General features: G+C 43.5%; 1 protein-coding gene across 3 annotated transcripts in view; it reads left to right on the forward strand.

The window, feature by feature from the left end:
• Positions 1-15,610, forward strand: part of thada (THADA armadillo repeat containing) — an 84,168-nt gene that overhangs the window by 29,573 nt on the left and 38,985 nt on the right. For all 3 annotated transcript variants that reach the window (XM_065959169.1, XM_065959171.1, XM_065959170.1), the window contains exons 27-28: positions 3,784-3,873; positions 8,856-8,987. In XM_065959169.1, the coding sequence (XP_065815241.1) occupies positions 3,784-3,873; positions 8,856-8,987 (222 nt within the window). The remainder of the gene's footprint in view (positions 1-3,783; positions 3,874-8,855; positions 8,988-15,610) is intronic.

Genomic DNA, 15,610 nt, shown 5'->3' on the forward strand with positions numbered 1-15,610 from the left:
GAGAGAGAGAGAGAGAGAGGGTCCTGTCCGACTGTCCATACATGCATCAAAAACTGAAGCTTCTCCTGGCTCCGTTTTAAAAATGTTAATGTACAGCTGCTTGCTGCTGATTGTGTACTGAACTCTAATAAATAACAGAATATCTGTTAATGTAGGCCTACAGCTGCTTGCTGTTGTTTCAGTACTGAACTATAACAGAATATCGAGCGGAACTTTTCAAAACGCGAGGTGTACTCCTGTTGTTGTTTATGTCTGTGTGTGAGCATAAATTGAGCAGATTAAAGTTGTTTGTTGCGAAACCTAGATTAATTTAGAGGGAAAAACACATTTGATATTAATACAACCCAATAGATACAAGACAGATGACATAAGAGTATGACAAAAAAGAAAATGTCGTTTTATGCTGAACAGGTTTGTTTTTTATATTGTGGAGATTTTGTACCAGGAACCCACATACCACCGGTGGTACGCCTACCATAGTTTGAGAACCACTGCTGTAGAGTATTTAGGAGTCACTTTAGAGTGTTTGCTCAAACTGTCGACCTTCTGGAAACGGAACATTTTTCCTGCTTGAACGAAGCTTTTGTCTTTATTCTCTCTGCAGCTGAGAGCTCAGACTTCTGCTGTCAGGGTCATTCTGTCGTATATTCGTTCATGATGTCATTACATTGTTTCCATGTTGTGTGAAACATGGAGTAAACATGGATGTTTGCTATCAGTCTGTCAGATTGTTGTTTCCATAAAAGTGTTTGAGAAGATCTAAAACAAACACTAAAACAGGGAGAGAGAACATTTAGATAATATTACGATTGTATAGTAGGACATGAAGCCTTTGAAAATACTATAAGACAAGCAGTGATTACTACAGAAAAGCAGAAAGCAAGCAGAAAATACTACAATAACATAAAAGCAAAACCATATTGCAGATTAAACCATCAGACCTTTTAGAACAGTATTTAATGTCAGTTAGCAAGAACTTGTTCGATTACAGACATTAGACCCCGTGCCCGCGCTTTATTCTCAGCGACCAGCGTCTTTTTTTACAAGCGCTCTGCCTTTGTACGGCCGCTCTGAGCACTCAAGTTGAAAATCTTTCAACTTTCCAAAAAGGCGCTGATGATGTCACAGGGGCTCTTTTCCAAATGTATGACATTCTCTGTATTTTAGCCTCCTACAGATCGTGTCTTGCACCCACATCCTCCTCGCTCCGTGTCTGATCGGGAAATAAAAGATCTCAACTTTAAAACATGCAGTAAAAAGTAACGGAGCAGTGTGGGTCACACAGCGGCCGTTGTCAACAGACTGTTGTCATAGAGACAGGAGGGACGTGCAGCACTTTTCCTCTCAAACCCTTCATGCAGACACTCCCGAACATACAGCCAGCGCTTTTCTGCCCAGCAAAAATGCTAGGTGGCCACGGGGCCTAAGCTGGCCGCACAGGTTCAAGTCCAGCCTGTGGCTTTTTTCCTGCATAACATTCCCCGCTCTCTCTCGGTTCCTGCTCTGTCCACTGTCAATTAAAGGCATACAATCCCAAAAATGCACCTGGAAAAAAAAAAAGGAAACAAAGTTAACCTTTCTTAATCGATGGTTTCTAAAGTAAAAATTTCTATGATTTCAATGCTAAATTTGTTAGCCATTAAAGGAAATTTCCATTATGTGTTAGCATCAAGCTAACAGCTCGCTGAGAAATCTCCTCCCCACCTCCTCCCCACCTCCTGGAGAAAATCACTCCAGCCATCAATAGGTTATATCAACACAACTAGGTTAGGATGCTGATGTTTCAGAGCGTTGATCTATTAGGTAATCACGCTGATCATTAAATCTGTTTCTGTGTGGCGTCTGCGGGGAGGATTCCACTTTTATACGTATAATTGTTCATTACTTTCAGAAAGTAATTTTCTTCCCTAATTTCAATGTTCCAAAACAGTTCTGTATTTTCAAATGTTGACAGCATTTCATTTTTTATTTTATTTTCCATATTTTTGGAAAGTCTTACGTATTGTTTTAGTTTATGCAGAATTTAAGGATGTGAAACATGTATGGATACTTCAAGAAATGACATCACATTAAGCAAAAAATCTAACCTACAGAGAGGCCGACGGGTTCAATGTTAGGGATGATATTATGAAAACAAAGTCATCCTCTTGTCTCTTTGTGTTGTACTGAAGTTGTAACAGAGCTGTGTGTGTGTGTGTGTGTGTGTGTGTGTGTGTGTGTGTGTTTGTGTATGCGTGCTTACATGTGCTTGTGTGTCCCTCTCACACAAACCGTTTACTCACAGCGGTGTGTGTGTGTGTGTGTGTGTGTGTGTGTGTGTGTGTGTGTGTGTGTGTGTGTGTGTGTGTGTGTGTGTGTGTGTGTGTGTGTGTGTGTGTGTGTGTGTGTGTGTGTGTGTGTGTGTGTGTGTGTGTGTGTGTGTGTGTGTGTGTGTGTGTGTGTGTGTGTGTGTGTGGAGACGTCGCTCCTCGCTGTCTGTGGGAATCACAGCTGTGTGTTTTACATGTTACTTGAATCCAGACGTATTGTTTGCTTGTGGATCAGACTCGGGCTGCTCTGCTCTGAGATCAGATAACGTTGCTGAGATAAATGCAACTTTAAACAAAGTTGACAGCGAAGATTGCTCTCAGCATTCCTACCAGAGTCTCCAGATTTATCGCCGGCCTGTGTTGACTCCTCACTCTACTCTGCATGTGCTGCTGTACATAAAAATCTCCTCTCCTCTCTTCTCCTCTCCTCTCCCCTCCCCTCCTCCTTTTCTTAACATATGACCTGATCTTTAACGGAAACAAAAAGAAAAACAAACTTCTAAATCCTACTATACTTAAAGGGATACTTCACCGGTTGAAACATGAATCTGTATTGAATGTGGGTCATGTATGTAGTAGAAATGTGAAATAAATGTTTAAGTTGGTGCCTTCTTGACAGAGACATGAATGAAAGACTGGCCCGATCCCAGCGGGAGTTGTTGTTGACCCCCAACGGGTCTTGAGCCTCGGCTGCCGCCTCCTGTTCCTCTATCAGCCTCAACTGTTCGTCTCTATATTGCAGCTCGTAGAAATAGCCACGAACATCCGATTCGAGCACAAGACCTTCAAAATCCCCTTCATCCATATCAGTTTGAAGTTGATCTTTCTCCACAGAGCCTGTTAGCATAAGTTCGGAGTTTCGATTCTGGGAGTGTGTGTGTGTGTGTGTGTGTGTGTGTGTGTGTGTGTGTGTGTGTGTGTGTGTGTGTGTGTGTGTGTGTGTGTGTGTGTGTGTGTGTGTGTGTGTGTGTGTGTGTGTGTGTGTGTGTGTGGTCTCGTGATGGTCTTTCATGGCAGTGCAGACCTCTCCCCTGTAGCAGAGACTTGATTTACAAGCTCAGAGTTAAATAAAACTTTATTGACCTTGAGGCTGAATGGCGGTCGCAGCAGCAGCACCGCCGGCTTAAAAATAAAAATCATTTTATTTTCGTGTTATGTGTGTGTGAGCACATCCGCACAAACACAAATGACCATGCCAGTGATGGCACATGATGCAGTAAACATACTCAGTGTTGTTATGTTCAGAGTTTAAACAGGACACAGGATCTGAACGTTTTGTAAATCACGTTCTCTAGGCTCTAAAAGTTATTTTTGTTCTCTTATCCACCAAAAATGAACAACTGAGCCCGGAGAGTCCAACAAAATGAGATTGGGAAACAATGGTGCACTCTACTTTAAAGAGTGGAGCTTTTCTCTGAAGTGTCTGTTTAAAAATGAATGCTCTCCATCTCTTCTTCTGTCTCACCATCTTCAGGATGACCGGTCGAGAGTTTTTCACCCGTTTCCCCGCCCTCTATCCGTTCCTCCTGAACCAGCTGGAGGAGGCTGCAGCCACGGTGGAAAGGTGAGCTGTTGTTGCTTAATCCTGTGACACACACACACACACACACACACACACACACACACACACACACACATACTTTAGCCCCTGCCATGACTTTTCACACCTCTTTGATCCTTTTATAGTTTAATTTGACTCACATTTAATCCATATGAGACAGATTTTTTTCTTTCGTTAAGCTCGTTATGCAGAGCTGCTTTTGTGCTTCTTGCAGAAACGAGGCAGAGGTGAAGTTAGTGCAACCTTTTGTGAGCGCTAAAACTAACTTTATCCGAGGTGGGAACATGAGGTGGAACTATAGCAATCAAGTAGATTGAGTCTTTGTGTTGGCCTGTTTTTGTCAGAGTGTTCTCAAAGCGTCTGACTTAACGAGCGGATAAATTAAATGTCCTGTCCACATTTGGTTCAGTGTTTTTGCAGTGAAGAGTTGAGTCTCCTGAGGTTCACTGGCCTTATCTCTCTCGGCTCAGACTCCCGTTTTTTTAAAAGCATTAGTGTCGTCCAACAGCTCCCCAGGCGACCTTATCTTAATATGGATCCAATTAATTGGCTGCTCTCTCAGACCGGCTCTTTCACAATCCCCCTCACTCCCCTCGACCCTTGTTAAAACATTTGCAAATTTCCCACGGAACCAGATCTGGACCCTCTGACTTCCCACACGGTCTGTGTGTGTGTCAAGCCACCCAAACAGAGCGACCACTCCGTACTGCAGCAACACACACAGCAGGACGGGAGGAGAGCACGCTGCTCTTAGTGGTTTCAGTACACTCCCAAAATAGGCCACAATATAGGACAGATTATAGAAATGAGATTTTGAACTATACTATATATGTTTTGGAGTTCATGTAAATATATATTATGTTCTGTGTAATCTGTCCTCCTCATCAAATGCTCCTGGAACAAACCCAGAATAGATGAGCACAACGCAGCTGCAGCATGTGAAAGAGAAAAACCTTATATAAATATTATTTGTAAGCATGTTATTTCATATTATTATGTGCCTCCATCCCTCCACACCTCAGTAAGGAGTTTGTGTAATAAACAGACAAAATGCACCAAGGAACAGATATGAAGTCATTCATTCTGTTTAAATGCATGCGTTTACAGATGTGTGTGTGACGTTTTGATGACAGGTTATGTTTGCATAAGGCCTCTTATCGAGCCATGACTAAAGCCGGACATACACTGGTACATTTTGAGAGAGAGAGAGAGAGAGAGAGAGAGAGAGAGCGCGAGCGAGAGAGAGAGCGAGAGAGAGAGCGAGAGAGAGAGAGAGCTCTCCGGCTCTGCAAGCTTTGGTCGAGACCCTAAATGATTGAGTCGTAAAGTGTGAGCTCTCAGGTCGGAAGAAATCGATATGTTGACACGATGCTGGTCAAATTTTTTCCTCAAAGTGCCACTATCGGTAGACTGTCTTTAGCTGTGGTTAATGAGCCTGCTCTCCTCGCTCCTCTACCTGGATGTAAACAAGCACAGGGAAAAGATAGCATCTCGTAGGAGCAGAGCAGTTTGTTCCCAGAAAATTGGGATAAAAATGTCTGTAGGCTGTGTCAGATTAAAGTCGCATACTGACCAGAGCAATGTGTAACAACATTCAGCACAAGCATGTGGACGGCAGTCATCGCACTGCTAACGCTAGCCACACTCAGCAAACCAACCTCACTTAACTGCAGACTCATTTCAAATTTTTTTTGCTCAATTTGAACAGTTTTCTGAGTGTTTCCTAACACCATTTAACCAAGTAGGACTCTCTCCTTTCATGTCTCTCTTTCAGCTCATATTTAAACCGCCCTGAAGTCATTTGTTGCAATTCTTCTATCTTCTAAAGCGTTCAAGTGTTTTTCTCAAACTTCCTAAGCTAACTGATGATTGATTTGTTTGAGAAGTCACTTAATAGAGAGCTAAAGCTTTAGTTTACTTTAAAACCTCTGCCACTGTGTCTCTTGCACGTCGCTCTAAATGAAGGATAAAATGCATCAGGTCAGTGTTCTGTTTCCACTCTCTGTAAAAGACGTGAAACTTAAATGACCCTTTCATCAACCAGCCGGGTGCTGGACATGATGGAGGAGTTTAGGGTCAGACAGACACTCATGGAAGATGTCAATGTGAAGTCTGAACGAGACTTTAAACAGCACAGTCTCTTTTTCATCCTGTCCAGTGTTTCAGCCCCCATCTGTGTCCCCACACGGCCCCTCTCTCTGACATCACATCCTGTCCCGTTCCGCTCCACTAAACTGACACTAAACACATTAGCTACTAATTGGTCTGCTATTACATTTCCCATCATGCCGTCCCAGTGGATGTGTCTGTGTGTGGTTGTGTGTGTGCTGTTGAATGAGGTAATGAAAAGCACAAGTTGTTTTTGCAGGAGGTCCGTTGTTCTCTCTTCGTTCTCTGAGAACCTCAGGACTAATGACAGGACCCCGAGGACGTGCTGGTCTCCTGACACACACACTCAAACAAGCAGACCTTAATCTGTGCGGACCACCTCTGCCCGAACCCCACTTTGTTTCAACATTATATCCACAAATTCCCCCTAACACAATGTTAAAGGAATGCTCTGAGAGTTTGAATAGCTTTATCTGCCAAAATAAGTAAAAATCTTTTTTGGAAAATTCACCAAGGGGGGAAGTTGATATCAGACGGAAACCTGTTAGGCTGAGAAATTGAAAGCAGTGTCCACTAGAGTCTGTCTCCTGCAGTGAGTCTGTCCCCATAGAGCTCCATGTTAAAATAAACATGTTTACAGTCTGGTATAAAAACAGTTTGGGTCTCTAGAGCTCATTTCTCTCTTCAACTGTACGGGCTGAATGTTTATACATCTCACCTGTTTACATTATATTAAGGCTTAAAGGGATGTAGAATTAGGGGGCGTGGCCTCTTTGAGTGACAGGTGGGAGCTGCTAGCTGTCTGCTAGTTGTCACCTCAGCTAATTCAGTCCCTGACCTTTAACCTCTGGGTCGTGTTTGTGCTGTTGGAGATTTGTTCATATAAATATCAGACTAATAATCTGTCTCTCTCTGTGAGCTTTATTGGACCAACAGACCGTCCAACAAGTCTGATCTCCACTTTTAACAACCAGTCACATTAGAACTTTATTTTATTTACATGTTAGCAACAATTAGCTGCTAACTGAGTCTGTGAGAACCATACCTGGCTTGTGAGCTCGTTCGGTGTTTGGAATACCTTTAGTTTTTTGTGGCTGCCTGTGTATGAGAGTCATAATTGTTGATGGATTCTCCCAAAGAAAAGATAGCGGGCTTTCTGTGAAGTAAAGATGGTTCTTTAAGTTATCTGGTTTGTGTCATTCAGAGCTCTCAGCTTCTACTTCTGTCCAGAAAAGGTATAAAACAAGTTCAGTCAGGTACCACATAATTAAAACCTTATTCTTTTGCAAACGCTCATTTGTAATTCAATAAATTAGCAACGGGCACAGCTTGTTTAGCTTTGGTAACTTAGTGTTTGCTGAACCCTTGCTCCTCTCCAGCTTCATCTTCATCATAAATATGGTCACTTTTGATTTAAAAAAAAAGAGTTGTTAGCAGCCAGATGTCAAACCTGGGACTTCTTAAAGGCTGTTAATTAACCAATGTATGGCTACGTTTATTTTTTATACAGTCTGTGGTTGATGTCTGCTTCATTTGTCCCTCAAAGATCCTGAGTGTGAGACAAAAAGCGAAACCCTGGACTTCCTGCATACCAGATCCAGCTTTTTGTTCCTTAATTGTTCCCTTTCTTGTCCGCTCCTCCCACCTTCCTCCTCTGCCAGTGTGTCAGAGCGAAACTGTGAAACCGCTGGCAGAGACGGACAGTTTCCACTCTGACTCAGTTGGCAGAGATCAGATTGTGTTGAAGGAAAAGAGGAGGCGAAAAGCTTGACTAAAGGATGGAGAGGAGATGACTGTACGGCAGTGTGGGCGGTTTTAGGAATGTAGAGTGTAATAAAAGGTTTAATTTGGTTTCGAAATGAGATGAAACATTTTTTTATGTGTCAGTGATCGAATTAGAAAATAGAGACACATTATTCAAGTCACTTTTAATTGAAACAGCACATTTCGAAACATAAAACAGAAGATGTCTGGATGTGCTTCACAAAAGAGGTACATTTATTCGATCTGCCTCAAAACAGCTTCTAACACCTAGTGGTTAAAATGGGTGCTGCAGTCCAAAGTTCATAAGATTGCAGAGAGCTGTCTCCCCCCGCCCCCTCTTCTCTAGAGTAGATGCTCACACAGGTCACCATGTGGTGGACACTGAAGCTTCAGTGTTTAGCCAGCTCTGCATGGGTCTGTAAACCTTTCTGTGTTCTAACCTCTCTCCATTTTTCAAAAGCATCTCCAATATTGATCCTAGTTTGAGCACGTTTCTGCTCGTGGAGCTTATTAGAAACATGCAGAGGCTTTTTAGGTCGGGTACAATCACTTCTATCTGAACCACTTCTCTTGCCCGCTTCCATCACTGCAACACCTGTTGACCTGATAACTGCTCTCATATCTGACAAACCGAGGGGCGTCCAAAACGGCCGTGTGGGGGTGTCTTAAAAGCGTCTACCTTCTCTGGTCCAAACAAATCCAGAGCATTCAGGAGCAGAATCTAAAGTTAGAAGGAGGACATACTGGCTGCTGCATTGTTGTCAGAGAAGCCAGTACTTCAACATAACATGTTTCTTTAATGTCTGATCATATAGTAAGGTCACTTTATCATCTCACTCACTACACATCTTACTGATTGGACCTTTAAAAACTTCCCCAAACCCTCGTTATATTAGGAATTTCTTAGAAAGCTCAGCTTAGCCCAAAGAGAAACTCACAGTCATACAACAAGAATGCAGGTTCAATGAAACGTTTCATAAAAGGTCAGAAGGGAAGAAGCTGCACATAAAGTCACTCCTGTCCTCTGAGTATTCCTGCCATCCTTATTGTCATATTGTACTTTAGATACTATATTAATAATAATGATGTTAAATATGTGTGTTTGTGTTTAGTGACAGCGGGCAGGTGAAGCTCCACCCCAGTCTGTTCCTGCTGCTGCTCGTGCTCAGTCGACTCTACCCGTCTCCCATGGACGGATCCTCGTCACCTCTTGGACTCGCGCCCTTCATGCCCTTCATCATCAGGTGGGTGTCAATCACACAGGTCTACAAACAGGTCTACTTATAAACACACACACACACACACACACACACACACACACACACACACACACACACACACACACACACACACACACACACACACACACACACACACACACACACACACACACACACACACACACACAGAGGACACGTTGGATATTGTTGTTTTCAGGTCTCAGAGAAGTATCCATCATTTCTTTTCTTTGTCAGGAGAATAATTTCTTCTTTTTTAAGGTTTATTTTATAGTGTCTGGGGCCTTAATTGGAGAGACGTGACAGTGGGTAGGGTCAGAAATCTGGGAGAGATAGAGCTGGGAATGAGATGCGGGAAAAGACCAACAGGTCGGATTCGAACTTAGGCTGTCTGCTTGGAGGACTACAGCTTCTGTACATGGGGTACACGCACTAACCAATGCGCCAAAGCCACCATCGCCCTTTCATTTCTGAACACAACAATGTCATCAAGCCGATACCTGAAATTAAATTCTGCATGAAGCACCATTTTGATATGTATCCCAACACAAAACCAAATTAGATTTTCTTCAGGAGATGAAGTTTAAAGCCCCAGAGACAGATATGTGATGAAGCTCTGCCCTCATGACACCTAAAGACATTCATACTGACTCCCCAAAGGTGTAAGATTGGTGTCCCAATCTGTCAATTCAAAATACTTTACAGCGTTTTGAAGCGAGAGAGAGCAGCTGAAGCTCCACACACACATACAGCTCTGCTTTCCCCTGCTGGATCCGCTGACCCCTTCTCACCCCTGTAACGCCTTTGTTATTTTGAGTTATTAAAGGATCTATCTGCCAGCTGTGCAGATGTTGGGGACACCTTGACAGTGAAATATCAGGACTTTGGGTACAAAAGGAGGTTTTGTCTGATGATAAATCCAGGGATGACTTCAAACCACACAGATTGTGGAGCGGAGAGTCATAACATCTGCATCACAACAGCTGATTATTATTATTTTGTATTATTAGTTTTTTTTCTTCTTTCTTGTTTTTCGCCACACATCAGGACACAAACAGTTTGGATCACAAGCTCCTCTTAGATGCCGTGTTCTCATGTCCGTCTCTATCTCTCAGCGTGTTGGTTAAACAGACTCCTCCTGGAGAAACATCCCATACTACTCAGATAATATAATGTTGTTGTTTTTTAAGCAGAGGCCACACAGAACTTATTTACTGCAGCAGAGTGTTTTTTACTCACTAAGGCCTGGCACACTATAAGATTTTCAAAATGTGACAGAGCCGACACATGACGACAGATTAACAGTTCAGTTCTTAAAGTGTGTGGAGAGCAACGAGACGGCTCACTCAGCACGCCACACACTGACAGATTCATTCACCAACAACCAGAGTCGCAGTCAGACTCGACTCTACGAGTAAACAAACGTGATGCTCAAGCTAAATGTGGCTAGCTGTTAGCTGGTAATGTTTGTTGTGCTTCCTGCTTCAGTTAGTTTGCTTCCCTATTGGCTACTGTTCCGTTCCACATGACAATTAACAGAGTCCGTGCTCGGTATGGCGGGTAATCTTTGGGTGTCTTACGGTTCGATTCGATTCACAATCTATTTTCGATTCAAAACGGTTCTGGATTGATGATTCAAAGTCTAGTTTTGAATTAGTACATACTTTAGGATCTCCTCCAGTCATCTGGGAGAGTGGCTGAATGACTTCCTGCTCTATTTGGCATTCTACTGAGTTAAAGAGCTAGCCTTAGCACTTAGCAGGGAGTGACTGATCAGCCAAAAAGGAAGTTTTGGAAGTTATTAATCTATTTAAATCTCAGAAGATGAGAATCTTGTTTTTTTTTCTCTTTTCCCATCTCTAGTGCTCAGCCTTCCTTGGTCTTCCTCGGTGTTGTCCTCACACACCAGGATTTCTGATCCTAAATATTGAACACGTTTAATGTTTACAAATTCTAATCGGGGCGGCCCCGATCAAGTTCACAATCCCGATCACTGACAGCAGCTCAAAGAGTCTCTGCTCCATCACCATCAATCAGAGCGTGATTCAGACCAGATCAAATAAAGCTCAATGTTTGACTAATAATACCAAACATGATACTAATATCTAAAGTTAAAAACAATAACCAGCACAGTGTGTGTGATGCTTTATCAAACCACAGACGGTCACACACCCGCTGCGAGAGCACAATAACATTTCTCTGAAGCAGAAGTCGTTCTAAGTTTAGAACAATCTCAGACAAAACACCTGCAGACTAAACACCGAGTGTGAGCTCCTGTGTTTCACTTAACCAGATCCTTCCACAGCTTTTAGAAAAACCTGTTTGTCCTTTTGCGTGCAGTTCAGTGCTGTGTGTGTGAGTACAGTGAGAGTGTGTGTGTCTGAGCAGCATTGAGAGTGTTATCTGAACACGGCTCAGTGTTTTCTGAGAAGGAGAGCTTCCAGGCGAATGGGAAACTGCGCTGACAGACTTCATCGTTCCCATTCCTGAGATGCAGAGAGAAACAAATATTATTGTTACATGTACATCTGCTGCACCTGCTCGCTCCACACACCTGAAACTCACACACGCACACACACACTGGTGTCATGTTGTTGTTAGGACTCATTGACCTCAAACACTCACAGCTTTAATCTCAGCAACATGTCTGATGGACATCTTGAGCCTTGATCTTTAAAGTCCCAACAACTCAACCGAACTTTAAAACACGACCCACACGGTGCCTTAGGATGTTTTCCTGTGTAAATATCTTCACACATTAAATGTTATAAAGTTGCGTTTTTAACCCCTCACAGCTTAAAGTCAGTCAAAGCTTACTTTAGTATTTTTGCACATCGTGTTGACATTTCATATTTTCATCTTCAAATGTTTTCTGACACTAAAAACAAATTATCAGCAAGACACTTGCACTTACACAATGTATCAGTTTATAAAAAGCTTTGAATTTCCCCGCTACAAGGGTGAACCTTTGATTTGAATGTTTTATTGCATTTGGGCGATCAATCGGAAAATAACTGGGATAGTATTCTTAAAATATATGCGGTGAGTCGGACTCTGCAAGCTCATCCTGTTGGACTGAGTAAAAAGCACGTCGTGAATGGAAACTGAGGGGGGGTCACAGGGGGGCTTGGCTGTAAACATCAACAGTTGAAACTTGAAGCTTCGTATTTGATAGTTGATAATGCCAGGACTGGTTTTGATACTTCCTAATCAGCTCTCGATTAACAGATCTAGCAGACTCTCTTCTATAGGAGGAATAATCTGATGATTTTTTTATAAACCCTGATTGTTGTGAGCGCTGTGAGCAGGTGTTCAGTTCGGTGTCGGAGGATTTCTTCCTCACACACGTCGAACACAAACCGTCCCACATGTTGGAAACGATAAAAATAACTCGGCTCTGATTTCTTTGGCTCCCTGTCGTGTTTCTCTTCACCCCGTCCCATCGTCCCCGGGTGTGTGAGGACGGGTCTGCTGAGGTCGATGACTATACCCCCCCCCCCCTCCGTATTATGTGACCCCTCACTCACACACACACACACCTCTGAGGATTAAATGACCTCCGCTCCTCCTCTGTTGACAGGACGGAGCATCAGGCCTCATAACTCTCAGGATTTTATCTTCATATCTTCCTCCACTCCCTCACAGAGGTTTAGCATTCCTCCCCTCCCCCGATAACCCCCCCGGCATGCGTCACACCTGCCTGCTTAGCAAAGAGGATTAACGTGATGACGATAGAGAAGAGGGAGGATGATGAAGCAGACACTTTTATTGTAATAATTAATGGCTGCTTCATTCCATCGACATATCTTCTGAACATTCATATCTGCTCAACAGTTTGAGTTTGTCCTGCCCTCCTCACCTTTCTCACCCTCCTCACCTTTCTCACCCTCCTCACCCTCCTCACCCTCCTCACCCTCCCTCTCCTGGAGAATAATTCATGTTCTCTGATATCCAGCCCGGGCTCTCTCCTCACCCTCCTCACCCTAGTCCCACTGATCCTCCTCGTCCTCCTCGTCCTCCTCCTCCTCCTCATCCCACTCGTCTTCCTCCTCCTCCTCCTCCTGGACAATAATTCATGTTCTCTGATATCCAGCCCAGGCCCCCCCCCCCCCCTCCCCTTCATATCTCATTTCTTTGTAAAGTTAACTCTGATGCAGCACACTAAGACTAAAGTTTGTTTTCCTCCCTGCTGACTGTTTGTGATTTTGTTTGGGAGACTCTTTATGCAGAATGTCTCTGTGGTTACTGAGAACATTTAATCAAGTTCACTTATAATTATATTGATTAAACTCCAATTATACTTCTCTTACTCCACATTTATTTTTCATTTTGAATTTAATTAACTTCACAGCTCACTTTCAACATGTGCAGAAAGAAACTATAAAGACCAAATCAAAAAGTTGTAATAGATTCATAGATCCAAGAATTCTTTCCTCTGAGAGAGAGAGAGAGAGAGAGAGAGAGAGAGAGAGAGAGAGAGAGAGAGAGAGAGAGAGAGAGAGAGAGAGAGAGAGAGAGAGAGAGAGAGAGAGAGAGAGAGAGATGCATGCAGGACAGGAGCCACAGGTCGGACTTGAACCCAGGCCGCTGCTTGGAGGACTATAACCTTAGCACACTAGCCACTAGGCTATCAGATGTTTCTAAAAGAGCTGCACAGCTACACTGCATGCTTTGGACTTTACTGAAATCATCGCACAGTCTTATAAACTGGATTCATGGTTGTGTTAACTAAGGTGACGCAGTCAAACATAGAATCTAAAAAAATGCACCCTCAGTTTGACCGAGGTCACCATGGAACCAAATGGACTCTAGTGCAAGAGAGGTGAGCTGACCCTGGTAAACGATAGGATTACTAAATGTGGAACAAGTTTGATTCAGATTGAACGTTTCTAAGAGGGATTCAGGCCGTTTGACATCATGTCATGTGTCTATCTCTTATTCTCACTGGAGGCTATGAAGTCAGACATGATCCAGCTCCACTCAGAGTGCTTTGACCGTCGTAAGCTCTGAAGTGTTCAGATGAATGATGTTCAGATCTCGTCCCGTCTGTGTGAAAATCCCCTCTGCTCTTCATCCCTCTTCTTCAGTGACGCACTGTTCTGTTTGTTGTCGTTCAGCCGACATGCTGCTGTCTCTGTAGATGAAACTGTTCTACATAATCAGGCCCAGATGAGCCTAGTTAGTACACGCACACGCACACACAAACACACACACACAGGGGACGGCCCTGTTTCTAAAATTACACCCTTCCAAACTGTCATTTCCTTTTACAAAAGTGTTTCAATGGGACAGATTAGCTCAGATAGTTCACATATGGGCTCCAAATGTTTCTGGGGGAGTGTGTGTGTGTGTGTGTGTGTGTGTGTGTGTGTGTGTGTGTGTGTGTGTGTGTCTGTGTGTGTGTGTGTCTGTGTGTGTCTGTGTGTGTGTGTGTCTGTGTGTCTGTGAGCCGTTTGTGCTCATAAATCTGTGTGTACAGGCGTGTAGAGCTCAGGAATGCAAACTGTTGTCTGTGTTTGATGCTGCTCGCTGGTTGTCTGTTTGACTGCAGGTGTGTGTGTGTGTGTGTGTGTGTGTGTGTGTGTGTGTGTGTGTGTGTGTGTGTGTGTGTGTGTGTGTGTGTGTGTGTGTGTGTGTGTGTGTGTGTGTGTGTGTGTGTGTGTGTGTGTGTGTGTGTGTGTGTGTGTGTGTGTGTGTGTGGGGGAGAGAGAGAGAGACATGTTCACAGCAGGTGGGGGAGCATTTGTTGACAGTTGAGTTGTTGCATAGCCACTCTTTGTTCGTTTTGATTCCGGGCTTCTTATGTTTCATTTTTATTTCTGGAGCATCGGACCGGAGGACCGTCGTTCTCTTGTTCTGGTCAGGAGGATAAAATCATTCAGGTTTTCACTTGAACCTTCCTGGTTTTTAGAGAGCTTATTCGTCCTCCATCACTGATCCTATAGACACCTTCTGCATACATGCACACACACACACACACATTTCACCCTGCTGTGACTCTCTTCGGTAAATGTGTACGTGTTGGCTGTGCTCCCATCATGTCACTGTACAGTATGTATTCTATTTACTCTGCATACTTTAGTATGACTTTTTTTTATGCCTACTGACCAACCTGAGCATCACAGGCCAATTTTACACAAAGACAATCCTCTGTAAACATAATCATTTTTTTAAAAAGTTCTTCTTTAAGACGTCAACATTTTGTTAACAACCACCGTGCTCACGGATCCTAAAAACTGTAGTACACATGCCAGGCCAGTAGTTGGCGGTGTGCTGGCGATGAGTTGGTTTTGTAACTCCAAGTCAACAGTAAGGCGTATATTCTGTTAAATAGTTTTCCAGTCGCTCTCTCCTGCTCAGAGCGATTCTTCTCCCCCTCCTCCCCCTCTCGTCTCGCTCAGGTCTTGATCACGTCCCCTCCTCATGCCGGGGGGGGGGGGGGGGGGGGGGACATGTCGGTCGAGTCAGTCGAGTCTGTGTTATGACACTGGAGTAGGAAACTTTATCAGCCTGTAAACAAGGTTAATTTTAGCCTGTATTCTGGGTGACGGGCCACATTCTGCATCAGTGTGGATACTGTATGTGAACTTGAGTTAGTGTGTGTCGGGGAGAGAGAGAGAGAGATACAA

The sequence above is a fragment of the Labrus bergylta genome, chromosome 10 (assembly GCF_963930695.1).
Source record: "Labrus bergylta chromosome 10, fLabBer1.1, whole genome shotgun sequence".
NCBI classification, from domain to species: domain Eukaryota; kingdom Metazoa; phylum Chordata; class Actinopteri; order Labriformes; family Labridae; genus Labrus; species Labrus bergylta.